This window comes from Oryx dammah, unplaced genomic scaffold (assembly GCF_014754425.2).
Source record: "Oryx dammah isolate SB20612 unplaced genomic scaffold, SCBI_Odam_1.1 HiC_scaffold_19, whole genome shotgun sequence".
NCBI classification, from domain to species: Eukaryota; Metazoa; Chordata; class Mammalia; order Artiodactyla; family Bovidae; genus Oryx; species Oryx dammah.
The window spans coordinates 15,953,462-15,968,120 of record NW_024070203.1 but is presented as its reverse complement, the minus strand read 5'-3'; the positions used below and the strand labels follow the sequence as shown (position 1 = coordinate 15,968,120).

Here is a 14,659-nt window from a genome sequence, read left to right as displayed (position 1 = left end):
AGTGTAACAAAATCAAGTAACACTTGATGGTAAGTACCTAGGCTGGCAACTTCTCTGCATCCATATTAAACGTCTACATACTCAACAAGAAGCAAGAGGTACTGTGGAGACAAACAGGGCCCTGATACAGCCCTCGACTTAAAAGAGCTCCAATTCATGGCACCCACATTTCCTTCTTCTTAAAGTATGGTCCTTCAATAATATATATATATATATATAAAGAAAAAAATATTTTTAAAAATAATAATAATAAAGTATGGTCCTTCAAAGCCTCCTTTTAAACAGACTCCTTTCCCAGTGAATGTTGACTTTCAGCCACCAAATGGATACTGAAGACCTACTATGTGCCAGGTGTGAGGGTCCAGCCAAGAAAGCCAGATGTGGCTGGCAAGATGTGGGCCCACAGGCCATGGCGGGCATGATGTGAAGGAAGGGCTGCCACGGTGGAGGGAGGGCAAGGCTGCGTGGGCACGGCAGGGGCATCTGAGCCAGGCCTCAAGGGGCCCCTGCAGAGGGACAGCGCGAGCAGGGGGCGGGAAGTAGGCCGCGTGCCCAGACGCACAGGGCCCAGCGACACAGCCAGAGTGAGACAGGCAGCCCTGGCGGGGAGCGCAGAGAAGGGAGGCCTGCTTCCAGCCCAGAGGCCTGCACTGCAGAGAGGCCACGAGGCCGCATCGCAGGAAGAATGAGGGCAGAAAGACCAGTCCTGATGCTCCAGTGACAAGCCTTAGAGAGGGCAGAGGGGCAGAGGGTGTTGACAACACAGGCAGTAACGTAAGGGGAGTGAGAGGGAGACAAGAGCAGTCCAGGATGACCCCTGGTGCCTGGCCAGGGACGGGGCCTTGGTCCCTGGGATGGGACCACGGGGCAGGGGCAATGGGGGGGTGGTGGGGGGGGACACACTGAGTGTGACACGCCCTGGAGACAGACAAGGAGAGTGAGTGCAGGACAGGCAGGTCCAGGAGAGGGGTCTGGACAGGAAAGGAGACAGACGGACTGCCCGAGGCAGCAGGCGGAGACGGAAGGAGAGGAGAGAAGGGTGGTGGCGCCGTAGCCCCAGGGGGAGAACTTCAGAGTGCGCCTGTGGTCCAAGAAAGACAGACTGGCGCGCGGCAGCCGACCCCACATCCTGTGCTCTCTGCACGGTTTGTCTGCAGCGAACCCTCTGTGGTGGCGCAAGAATCCGAGGCCCCCAGAACCACAGCCAGAAAGGAGCTGTCCTTACCGTTCACAGTGATCGTCCCCGTCGTCTGCGGGACCCCGACGAGCGTCACCGGGTAGAGACCAGACTCAGCTGGGAGGGAGAGTGCCGCGGGGAGAGACTCGAACTCTACTCCACTCGTGAGCAGCCCCTGCAACGGGCGGCAGAGGACACAGTGAGTGCAGCCCCCACTCTGACCCAAAGCCCCCACTCAGCCAGCAGGATCACCTGGGACTCAGAAGACAAGGACCCCTTAGTGACGTGAACAAAAGACAGCCTAGAAGCATGGTTACAAAACAGTCTTGAAACGGGCAGCACCAGCGGCACCTGAACAACAATTCCATTTTTAATACTAGCCCCGCTTGACACAGTATGAATGTGTGTGCTGTTTTGTTGTTTTACCAAGCTGGAACAGAAACAGAAAGAAAAAATAAAAGATTTTGCTTATGAACAAAATGAAAAAAATATGACACATGGAAAGGAATCGGTTAATCTTCTTCCAGTGCGTCTGTGAACCATCAGTCTATCTCTCTAAGAGCCAGGCCTTACACTAGATGGTGGAGGAGACAGGCTGCGTGGCCTCTGGGAGCAGCTCGTGACTGCAGGGCCTCCCAGCGCTCAGGCCCTCTCCTCGGCACTGTGACGGAGGCCCTGGCCAGCACAACAGCCGAGAGAAGACACAGCATGGAGACAATCAGCTACACACAGAAGCTGCAGAAAAGCCTGTGGTGCCTACGAGGAAACGGGAACTAACAACAGCATTTAGCCCAGTAACAAAGTCAGCATTCACAAAGCAGAAGTATCTCCGTAACCGAGCAATAACCATATGAGAAGACGAAACAGCAAAAATACCCTGAACAGGGAGCAGCCCTGCTGGTCCAGTGGCTAAGACTCAGAAGGAAGGGGCCCAGGTTCAATCCCTGGTCAAGGAACTAGATCCCACATGCCACAACTAAGACATAGCACAGCCAAATAAAGAAATAAATAAACGCTTTTTTTTAAGTACCATTAACAAGAGATCAAAAACACCCCCTATGTTGGAGTAAGCCTACCGAGAGGTGTGAGAGTCCTGCACTGAAGCCTGCAGAAGACGGCAGACGGGCATTAAGAAGACCTACATGAAGGAGGGAGTGCTGTGGTCCATCCCAGGAACGGGCAGGTGAGGGGACGCTGGTGTTGCCCCAAGCCACGTTCTCACAGGGGAGGCAAGGACACGAATGCGGAAGCAGGCAAGGAGAGCCCTCTGGAGACGGAGCGGACCTGAAGGCATGACTGCAAGGCTGGGCTCTGTGAAGCCTGCATCTGTGTGTGTGTGTGCGCTTGGGCACAGGTACAGGTATGTACACACGTACATGTATGTACACACGTGTAGATGCATGTGGTAGGTACGTGTGAGCACGTGCCCATGTGTGCATGCACGCACACTGTTTCTAACTCTGTCTGCAGAAAGCACCCAGAAGCAAGGCTCCCTTAGTGACAGCATGCCTGCGCCCAGAGTCTGGGCAAGAGCATGAAATGATCTAACTACGTGTGAAACAGACGACGTGGCCAAGAATGGAAGCGGAGAAACCAATTAGGTGGCTATTGTCTCCAGGCAAAATACACTCGCATTTGATTTCTTTTTAAAATAGCTAAAGCCAGCATGGCCCACCGTGAGCACTTGCTAACTGTGACGGTGGGTACCCGAGGTGTGGCTCTTCCATGGGCCATTTCCCACGCTTGAAACATTTCGTAGTGTAATTCTTTAATTCTGAACATGATTTGTGGGCTATCTCCTAGTGGTAAGTTTTATTCTTTGTTCTTTCTCAGTTTTTGATAAAAGCACATATTACTTTTTAAAATTAATTTATTTATCTGGCTGTGTCAGCACTTTGTTGTGGCACATGGACTCCAGTTGCAGAGCAGGGACTTAGTTGGCATCTTAGTGTCCTGACCAGGGATTGAACCTATATCCCCTGCACTGCAAGGCAAATTCCTAACCACTGGACCACCAGGAAAGTCCCAAATGCAGGTATTACTTTCCAACCAGTTAAAGTTAAGCCTAAAAAAAAAAAGTATAAGAAACAGTAGGCACATGATACTTTAACCACTTTAGAGAAAATTCTCTGAACAACTCTCAGTGTTATTCCTGGCTTAGGCCAGGAGACAAAGCCACTACAAGGCCTGACCAAGCACTAAGCCCCGAGGCTGGCATGTTCTTGTACAAAAGGAGGAGGAGGGAACGCTCATCCTAATAGGTGGCTCTCTTATAAGGAGGAACCTCAGGTTGCCCACTCAATACTCAGCTGAATTTCTAAGAACTCCAAGGGATGTGGGAAAACCATGCCTCATGCCAGAGGCCCAAACATCATCTTAAGTAACTACCAGTCTGCCTGCGAGCTCCCACTCATCCTGTGTCCTCAGCGGGGCCTCCCCGACCCTCCACGTGGGTCCCACAGCCCCTCCTGCACCCTGACCACGGGGGCAGAGGCCTGGCCTGACACGTGGCCTAGGCACTCGGCAAGCTCTGAACACGAGTCATAAAACCCCAGAGGAAAGCATCACCCAGCTAACAGCGCCCTTCGCACATCACAGGGAAGTAACAAAGGGGACCCACACAATGATGAGCACAGAGACTTGCAGGACGGGACTCCACCCAGCGTGTGCAGGGCTCTCCTCAGGGAACAAAGAGGTCCAGCATGGAGAACCACACACTGCGGAGCTAGGGAGGAGCTTCGGCAGACACCATCGCAGAGCGGGCATTTAACACTGTGCACAGACACACAGGCTGACACCTGATTTCAAACCCGAGGCAGATTTCGCATTAGCGCTGCAGTCATTTATTCTCTTATAAATAAAGAGGCCTTGGTCATCTTGTCATCCTGAGCAGTGAAGTAACAGTGAGGCTGAGTGAGGGGCACACTATACGCTTTGTAGCCTCGCTGCTCTCATATGAATTTCAACATGATCATTTCAAATGTTACATTCCGTCAACTCGGTTCTGTGTGTGTTCAAATCCGAGATGTCTTTTGTTCACTGATTCACAAATGTACTGAGGACCAAGCTCTAAAAACGGGGGAATGCAAGACGTGGTCTTCATTCACAAAAAGATTATAATCTTTGGCAAAACAAATCTTAAAAACAGACATATATCATAAGAACTATGACTCAAATACTAACTAAGAAACACATATCAATGGTGAGCTGATGTTTAGCCCAAAAGGGTCAAATGACTGGTGCTACGTACCATGTTTTCAACTCGGAGCTCAAACGGCATTGGGTTATACACCATCAGCTGAACTTCACACACATCTCCTTGAACCCACTGGAAATCTAGAAACACACACACACAAAGCAATCCGTGTGTTAGCTGGTGTTTCTGCATGCTTCCCGTGGCTTCAGATCACGCCTCTGGCCATTTCCCAATGAAGCAGGGGCATTATGACCACCTTGAGAGACACAGTTTAAAGCTACACTGCTGCTAGCTTTCTCCAAAGCCAAGCGCGTTGTCTCTGCCACCTGGATGGCCTGTGACTGACGCTTCTCTTGCTTGGAGCCAAACGCAGCTTCATGAACCTGGAAGTAACCAGACGGCACAGCTCCCGGTGGAGAGCCACCACTCGTCACACAGACCTTCTCAGGCCCGAGGCTGGCACTCAGGAAGACGGCACCGTGGTCAGCTCTAAGTGGCACAGAGCGTGGCTCCTCTTTCCGTCCTGAAGTCTGTGAGAGAAGACAGTGGCGCCTCCTCCCTGACCACTCCCAGGCCAGCTGCAGTTCAACACGTACAGGAGGCAGAATTCCGAGATGACCCCCAAGACCCCCGACCCCTGGTATATATGCTGTGTAATCCTCTTTCCCAACTGTGAACACAAGGATCGGTTATGTTCTGTAACAAAGAGGGAGGAGGTTTTCATATGTGATGAGGGCCCCCAAGCCTTCAAAGCAGTGGGCTTTGAGTTAACCCAAGGGAGATTATCCCAGGAGGACCTGGTCTTCTCCAAAGAGCCCTGGAAGGGAACCTGCTCACCCTGAGTGAGAAGACTCAACGCGTGAGCAGGTGTGTGGAGGAGGCCAGGTGGCCAGGGTCTGAGAGCAGCCACGATGAGCTGAAAGTGGTCCAGGTGACACCCAGCAGTGGACGGGGATCTCAGCCCCACAATCCCAAGGAACCAAGAACCCAAGGGAGGTGAGAAACAGACCCTGCCTAGTCGAGCCTCCCGATGAGAACACAGCCCCAGCTGAGACCGGGATCTCAGCCTGCAACCCTGAGCAGAGGCCCACGCTAATACAGGCTGCACTCGTGACGCAAACAGTGAGAAAAATACATTTGTGTTCTTTAAGCCACAAAGTCAGTGGCCATCTGTTGTGCAGTCCCCACCCCCGCTCCACTGCCCTCTCCTCCCTTGAGATACTCCACTGGGCAATTCAGAAGGGACTTGAGAACCAAGCGAGGTGCAGGGCAGGAGCCACTGTCCAGCCTCTGGAAGGCTGTCTCTGACTCCACATCATGACCTGGTGAGGGAGGTACCACAATCCCACTGTTACAAGGCAGGCACCAAGGTCCAAGCAGGTTAACAAATGTGCTGGGAATCACAAAGCCAGGAAGTGGTGTGGCAGGGATTCAAGCCAGGTCTCTGAGCTCAGAGAAGTGTCTAGAATGGACAGTGGTGGATAAAGGGCTTCTCCTAGAGCAGACACGAAGATTTACTGAACAGCATTCTTCAGCTTCATAGGCTTTCATAAAGACACCATTTTCCCCCAAACACTTTGCACCAGGCCCTCGCACAGAGACTAAGACAGGCTGCACCAAGCCTGTGGCATGCTGAAACTGCACGCAATGAAGAAGCAGCCCACCAGGTGAGCTGGCTCTTAAAATGCTTGCGCAAGCAGGTGCCTGTACGCAGTCTTAACAACACGGTGCAGTGGTCAGCAGGGCACAGATCATCCTCATTCACCAACAAGGACATGGTAGGTTGAACCATCCATCATTCACGGCCTGACAAATGAGGCCGCCGGGCCCACCTCCCGTCTGCCTGGCCCCCAAGCCTTGGCTGCTGTTCCCCCCTGGCTCCAGAAACTCAGCTCTCCTCACCCGCCTCAGGCTGAGAACTTCTGCTGCAGGGCACAGGGCTCCCAGCCCGCCTTCACCAGCACCCCAAGCACATCACTGCCTCAGTGGTCAGCACCCAGCCCTTCCTCACAGCCGAGGAAAACGCCATTTGTTTTAACAGGTTGCTGCCTGATAGTGAAGGAGCTGTTTGTCTTCTCTGTCATGGTCAAATGACCATCCTTTTAAAATTCATTTTCCTAGGGTGCTGAAAGTAATCGTTTATACTTGCACAGTCAGAGTCGCTAAAGGTAAACCTAGGATAAATCTTTATTACAGGAACAGTTATTAATGTCTGACAACAGGTCATCTCCTTCCTGGGTCTTGGCGTGCCAGAGGGCACGGTGGGGCCCTTCCTCCACAGTCTGTCCCAGAAACCTTGGAAAGGACCAGCACTGGAGGCTATTACACAGCCCTGTCTCAGGCCCCCCCACAGAGCTACACGGCCCCCAGGCAGGTCTTAGGGACTAACAGCGTCTTTCGGGGGCTTCTGTCGACAAGCTCATCTCTTTCCACCACGCTGGCTGGACCCATCTGGCAGGGGGCACTCCTGATTTCTCACTGTCCCCCCAGCACCTTGGACAGCGCACATGACGCTGCTCAGAGCCTTGCGTGAACAGCACCAGGTACCATTGTGTTAGCATCTCCCTCGACCCCTGAGGAGCCCATGCAGTGGGCTTCTAGAGTCCCCTCCCCGCAGAGAGCGCAACTGCAGCCCGGGGAGGTCATGGGACAGTTCCCGCCTGTCCATCCTCCCAGGCAGCTGCCGACCTTGGCACGAAGCCCAGCCACGCCAAGTCCTGGCACAAAACCCTTCACCTCTCTGCTCACACTCAGGATGTGCGCAGCCATCACCGCGCGTGGAGTTTAGACAGAAAGACTGGTAAATTACTCCACGTTAGTGCAGAAAATGGTCCCAGGAGCGGCCCCCAGCGTTTCTTCCCCTCTAATACTCTGTGTTCTCGCTATGATAACTCCTCCCAATTACACACAGAGATTCATTTATAGACATGGGGATTCTGGGTTAAAGACATGTGATTCCTCAAACCTGCAGGCAGGTACTTGCTGCTGAGTCTATTGCCAGAAAGATATTAGAAGCCACGGAATATAAATTACACTTTCCTACCCATGGGTCTCCAACAAATGACATTCATTTTGGCTGAAGTTTCTGTTACATCTCGGAAAAAAATCCTGCATCATCCACTGAATTTATCCCCAGCTCAGAGTAACTTCTCACTGTCTTCGAGGAAAAAAGTCCCTGGGAATTCCCTGGCAGTCCACTGGTTAAGACTCCACAGTTCCACTGCCAGGGGTGTGGGTTCACTCCCTGGTCAGGGAACTGAGATCCCATAAGCCACGCAGTGTGGCCCAAAAAAAAAGATAAAGGGAAATATCTCTGGGCTTTGAGTCATAAACCATGGACAAAGCCTGAGCTCTGCCACTTAACTTCCTTCCTGACCTAGGGCAGCAATTTACATTCACTCAGTCTTAATTTTCTTATCAATAAATTGGGAACACGATACCTGCATCACTGGATGAAGTAAAAACCCTCTGCAGCAAGTACAGAGTACTCTTTTCATAAAAGGAAGCCTCAGCAGTTTCTAAAGATTAGAGAGGAAAGAAGAGGAAACACCAGCTTCAAGGGTTGGGACCTTGCAGCCATATGGCACCCGACTCAGGGGGACCCGCATTCTGTTCAGGGCCTTCTCTGTCTCCAAAGTCTTCCTAATGTTTGAACAAAGGGGCCCCACGTTTTCCTTCTGCATGAGGCCCCACAGATCATGCTGCTGGTCCTGAGAAGGAGTCTCATGTCTCCAGTCCCCCAGATCACCTCTAAAAGCTTCTGTACACAAAATGGGTGAAAGTTTCCTAAAACGTCCTTTAAGGAGAAAACTTACCATCAACCCTAATGAGACCCAATATCAATAACCTCAGATATACAGATGGCCCCACCCTTACGGCAGAAAGCAAAGAGGAACTGAAGAGCCTCTTGATGAAAGTGAAAGAGGAGAGTGAAAAGTCTGGCTTAAAACTCAACATTCCGAAAACTATGATCATGGCATCTGGCCCATCACTTCATGGCAAATAGATGGGGAAACAGCGGAAACAGTGAGAGACTTTATTTTCTTTGGCTCCAAAATCACTGCAGATGGTGACTGCAGCCATGAAATTAAAAGAGGCTTGCTCCTTGGAAGAAAAGTTATGAGCAACCTAGACAGCATATTAAAAAGCAGAGACATTATTTTGTCAACAAAGGTCCATCTAGTCAAGGCTATGGTTTTTCCAGTGGTCATGTATGGACGTGAGAGATGGATCATCAAGAAAGCTGAGTGCCGAAGAATGATGCTTTTGAACTGTGGTGTTAGAGAAGATTCTTGAGAGTCCCTTGGACTGCAAGGAGATCCAACCAGTCCATCCTAAAGGAAATCAGTCCTGAATATTCATTGGAAGGACTGATACTGAAGCTGAAACGCCAATACTTTGGCCACCTAATGTGAAGAACTGACTCATTAGAAAAGACCCGGATGCTGGGAAAGACGGAAGGCAGGAGAAGGGGACGACAGAGGCTAAGATCGTTGGATGGCATGACTGACTTGATGGACGTGAGTTTGAGTAGGCTCTGGGAGTTGGTGATGGACAGGGAAGCCTGGCATACTGCAGGCCATGGGGTCACAAAGAGTTGGACACGCCTGCGTGACTGAACTGAACTGAACCAGACCCAAAAAGAGCAGCCAGACTCCTACAACGTCCAGGAGACAAACCTTGTTAACTCTGCAATGACGGGCCCAGATCCACCTGGGGGAAGGGGCCCGGAAGGTGGCCTGCCCACCATCAAGAGACCCCTGAGACTCCGATGCAAACAGGACCCAAGCCCCCCACCTCTAAGAGATCAAAGGAGGCGTCCCCTGGCAGACAAGCACTGCTCGCTGGCATGGGCTGGAGACGCCCAGAACCAGTTCCACCACTGCTCAACCACGAGGTCCACCCACCCCCTGCTCCCAGCCTCTCTGGCATCTTCTCCAGAGCAGAGGAGCAGTCAGGAGGCCAGGGCTGTCTCTCAGAATCACAGACTAGAACTAGAACGTCATCACAAGTGCCTGCTGGGTGAGGCCCTGCTCCCGTAAGAGCCAGGAGACTGCTGCAGTCGGTCATTCACCCAGAGCAGAGCCCTGAGACTGGAGCAAGAGGTCACGTTCAAAAAGCAGCAAGTGGTCGTGTGGCTGGGGCCGCGGAGCAGGGGCGGACAGGTGGGAGGAGGTGAGCGGAAAGGCAGACAGCGTGCGGCAGGCGGGGTCAGCTCCGGGTGTGGGTGGTGGCTGAGTGCACTCGGACTGCTGCACCCTGGGGAGAAGAGCCTCGAGAGGCCAGGATGCCTTCTCTTACGCCAGGCGTGTAAAAACAAAAGGAGGAAAAAAGGAAGATAGAGGAGAAGCCAGCACTGAGTTGCACAAGCTTTGCAAGTCTTCCACTGAAACATCTCAGACAGAGTCAGCAACGACCAACCAGTGACCCGCCTCTCAGCCCTGCAGCTTTGTCACTGTGACTCACAGGCCCCACAATCCCCAAGAGCGCGGGGTCCAAGGAGGGGGAGCAGCGAGGAATGAGGCCTGAGGCACGGCCAGCTTGGGGGAGGACACGGAGGCACGGGGTGGCACAGGGGAGCTCTGGGGGCCACGGGGACAGGAAAGCGAGGGGGCCGTGTCCTGGGACGTGGCAGGGGGCTGAGCGCACAGAGAAGCCCATGAGGGATCCTCAGCAATGAGTGGTCCCACCCCGCCCACCCCCAAGACACAATGTCACAGAGCCCTGCTGAGGCCTGGTGCCTCTCAGGAGAGGCGATGATCACCAGCGAGACACAAAACGAGCACTGCCAGCCTTCAAACAGGACAGTGATGGGACACCCTTATGCCCATTCAGTTCTGAACAAGGATGACCTTTAATCTCCTTGGATGATTCAGAAGTCACTCCAGGCTTGGAAAATCACCCTGGTCTCCAAGTACCTCTCCTGTGTAATTGACCTAAGTCTCGAATAACAGAAGTCTTCTGGTTTCTAGAACTTTCACAAAACCTCCTTTTATGAAGTAGATACTAAAAAGGCAGACCTATAGGCAGCAGTCAGACAAAGCCAGCAAATGGAATACACCTGAGTGAGGGCATATCCCACAGGCTCACATGAACCACGTCAAGTCTCGCGATCTCAAGTCCAGACAAGCCTCCGGGTGTCAGGCGGCTGAACACGGCCCGGAAGCTCGGCGGCCCAGCCTACCTATCTTCTTGCTACGCTCCTCCCCACGGCTGTGGGCGATGATCGGGGAGTAGATGAAGGGGCTCTTGGCCGACACGTTTTGGCCCAGCAAGCTCTTCATCTTCTGCGGCCGGAGGCTGGCGGGAAGGTTCAGCAGTTTCACACGCCTGTTGTTTCAAAGGGAACAAAAATACTTCAACTGCCTTGTTAGCTTGGTTTCAGCGTAAATACGACCAAATATCTGGTGTTATACGGACAATAAATCAAACAGCAGATAAACTGAGGGGAGGAAAAGCACTCAGCTTTGCAGGACAAGGCAGAGAAGGCAGCACAACTCGCCCCCCACCCACCAGACAGTCCCAGGAGAGAGGACGTCTGTGGGCAGACAGAGCCTGCCCCTCGGCCTGCTCCATTGGGACGGCGGCACCCGCCAGCCGCAGGCCTGCCTTCCCTGCACTCAGGCTCCTGGGCTATAACATGAACCACTAGGGATTCGGGGAGGCGCGGTGGGCACCATGCCCACCACTCTGCAGAAGCTGGTTCCCTCCTTCCTGATGGGCAGGCCCACAGCAAACAGAGGTACAGACCCGGGCCATCTGGAGGAGCCACAGGCGAAGGGCAGCATCCCCATCGCCTCTGTTTACCTGCGCGTCTGGTTCTACATTTGCACGGTCTGCGCCTCACTAAGCCGCTTTTCCAGCTGTGGATGTCTGCTACTGATGCCAGTCAGCCTGGACTGAAGGCCCACAGTCCACAGAGCCAGACCTCAGGCCTGTGCCCACTGCTGCCCACGCGCCATCCCAACTAAACCTCATCCCGTCTCGAGCTGTGGTGCTATCACCATCACCTCCAAGTCCTCAATGAGGAAACTGACACGGGAGAGGAAGCATGCTGACCAACCCCCACAGCTGGAAACGGGCCAGCTGGAAACGGGCCAGCCGGACACAGCATGTCCTTCAGCTCCGGCACTGTGACCACCCTTGGGAGGGACAGCGGGGCGAGACAGCGGTCAGGGCCTGGAGTGAGACTGAAGGCACGGTGAGGGGCAGAGGGTGGGTCGGAAGGTTGGGGGCCACTGAGCCCCTCCCACCCACAGCCCCTCTGCAGGAGGAAAGGCTGGAGGGTCGGGAGGGGAAGCTGTGCGGGTCCCTCAGAGACAAAGCACCCCCAGCGGCGCCCCGCCTCCTCCTCAAGGCAGTCCTGGGAGCTGGACACGGAGCAGACAGATGCGCCCGATCACTGAGTGACCTCGGGGAGGTCAGCCACCCTGGAAAGCTACCTGCCCGATCTGCATCGGACACCACGTGAAGGAGACGTCAACCTGGGCCGTGCTGAGGGCTGATCTCTCTGAGACTCTAGGGGCTGTGTTTCTGGCACGGCACAGGCTAATCTGTGCTGACTACATATATATGTCTGTGTATGTGTGTCTATAAACTAGAGACCGCCTCAGGGAATCCATGACATCACGCCTTTCTCAGCTCTCCCGGCCTCCACTGCGACCCCGTCCTGCACATGAGCACCCCCACCGCTCCCGGCCATCACTGATGGCTCCTGAGCCTGGCCCTGGGGAGGGCCGGGTCACACATGTGATGCTCACCTGTTCCCACCATGACCCGAGGCAGAGACAGTGCTCACCTGCCACGGCTCAAGAAAGGACTCTGTCCTGCACTTTCTCTGCCTCCTTGCCTGTGCAAGCCCCTTTAGCATGCTTTTCTCGTACAGGATCAGAATCGCTCAGTTTTCTGTTTGTTTGGCCGTGAGCTTTCCGAGGACGGGGCACCCAGGGCCTCATTTGTCTCAAGTCCAGCGCTGGTGCAACACGCCAATGCGGACCTCTCAGTGAATGTTGAATGAATAAGCTCCCAAAAGCTGGATTTCCAACTCAGCTTCCAAATCTTTCAAAGCTGTATCCTCAGGGCTAAGCAGTTTATCACAACAACGGCAAATCCCAGCCCTCTGTGCACAAAGGACCCGGCTGTGCTGCGCTGGGTGAGGCGGCAAGTCCTCACGCTGGCAACCGATGAGCGTCTCACGCCCACTGCATCCAGCCCGGGGGAGACGCACCTGCAACAGCCGCAGACCTGAACACAGTGAAGGGTCCACCAGCTGGGCAACAGCAAGGAGGGCTTCACCCCTGGGCCTCAACCCTCTCACACTCGAAATAGGCAAGATGATCAGTACCTGAGGACGCCGTCCAGGAGGTCCATGGACGTGCCCCTCTCCCCAGCTCCGTGCTTCGTGGAGGAGGGACAGCCTAGGGTAGGGTCCCGATCTCGCCCTCCCCTCACTCCTCCTAAGGGAGAGGGCAGATCTGGCAGGAGAACCAGCATGTGCGCCGCCCAGGCCCTTCTCCTGCGGCCTGCCTGCCGAGCGAGAGCACGGATTCTGCCTGGCTCTCGGCGCGACGGGATGGGGCCGGCCCCAGGGCTCTGCCAGAGCCTGGGGAACATCTGGGCAGCCCTGAGTCACACTGGGCACGGGCTCCACCGTCCACCTGAGACAGATGTTTCTTTCTGCTGATTCCAAACTCGGGCAGAGAAGAGGGAGTGGTCTAAAGCAGAGACCTTCAAACCTTCACTGTGAAAACTGGGTTGATATGCATGGCAACTCACTCCAGTATTCTTGCCTGGGAAATCCCACAGACAAGAGGAGCCTGGTGGGCTACAGTCCATGGGGTTGCAAAGAGCTGGACATGACTGAACGACTAAACAAAAAAACAAAGTGCCTGTGACAGCACCTGACACACAGCAGGTGCACAAAAGCCCTTCTCTTCCCTCCCTAAAACAGCACGCGTTTACAGGCACAGAAGGCCGAGCCCCTGCACAAAGGACAACACCCGTGGGCAGAGGCACGGGAATGAAGCACCGGACCCAGCGATGCTGCGAGCAACCTGCTGAACTCTGGACCGGCAGCATCGACTCATGTCTGTGCGCGCTCATCAATAAAACGACAGCATCTCCTCGCAGCACAAATAGCTTTCTACTCGGTGCCACTATCACCGCCTAAAAACGAGGTGTCACCTGTCATCCTAGTAATCATCGACTCAAGCACAGAAACCTCAGATCACATAAAAGGCTTTTAAAGACTGCAGAGGGATTCTGAGGGCATGGTCAGACAGAAAAGAAACCCAACAAGCCAGCCATGGCATTCGTTCATAACTCAAAGTCCAGCATCAAATGTCTGCCCATAAATATGTACCCAGAAAAAGTCACTCAAGGTACCTGACCTAAAGCATAACTCATTCAGCATAAACTGCTGTGAAACTAATAACACTGTGTTTGGTCTATGGAGCTGCCAACAGTAAAGCAGAAGTCCAGGGATGACGTTTCCAGAACAAGAATTATTTTTAGGGATTCCGTTTAGAAACGTTTGGCATTTTAAAAGCTGATACCTCAGGATACTGTGGCTAATAAGGACGATCCAAAGCAGAGGACACTCACTAGGAAAGTGACAGAAAATATGTTGGTAAGAAAGCCATGGGACAAATCCGCTTACCTTTGCTCTCGGTTTTCAATTCCTCAACCTTATTTACAGGGGAGACATACCTGAGAACCTCCTGGCTATCTCTGCACAGATGGGCAATGGTCAAAGCTGCCCAAGTTGGGTGATGGGGCCCACGGGGCTGGGGCAGAGCTCCCCGTGGGGAGGGAGGGCAACACGGTAGCCATGGTAACCAGTAGGAGAACTGACCAAATGAGCAACCAGATTGAGGAGAATGGGAGACAGGTTCCCCTGGTCTGAGAAGGACTTACAGATACTAGAGGGACCCCTAAGGTGCTGGGTGGAATTGGAGCTTTAGGTATCAGTATGATCTGTTTCCAGTACACAGAAACACGCAGGAATAGCCATGGGCGTGAACATGCAGTGAGTAATGTGTGTCTATAAATAGATGCCGCCTAGCTCTGTCCATTGGGAGCAGCAGCAACCCGACAGTGAGGCGCACACACAGCACCCAGATCTTAACTCCAACTCCATCCAAGGGAAGCAGGGCTCTGGCAGGAAACGGCCAATGCAGGACTGGGGCAGGGACTCAGAGCTGAGCCCATGACCCAGCAGAAGTGCCAGAGAGCAGGGGCGTCAGTGGAGGCTCCCAGGAGAAGGAAGCTTTATCTTCCTTCCACAG

General features: G+C 53.5%; 1 protein-coding gene across 4 annotated transcripts in view; it reads right to left on the bottom strand.

Moving 5' to 3' along the window:
* TRAPPC9 (trafficking protein particle complex subunit 9) overlaps positions 1 to 14,659 on the bottom strand; it is a 383,632-nt gene that overhangs the window by 292,435 nt on the left and 76,538 nt on the right. For all 4 annotated transcript variants that reach the window (XM_040261742.1, XM_040261741.1, XM_040261743.1 and 1 more), the window contains 3 exons: positions 10,558 to 10,703; positions 4,428 to 4,513; positions 1,226 to 1,352 (listed from right to left, as the gene is read on the bottom strand). In XM_040261742.1, the coding sequence (XP_040117676.1) occupies positions 1,226 to 1,352; positions 4,428 to 4,513; positions 10,558 to 10,703 (359 nt within the window). The remainder of the gene's footprint in view (positions 1 to 1,225; positions 1,353 to 4,427; positions 4,514 to 10,557; positions 10,704 to 14,659) is intronic.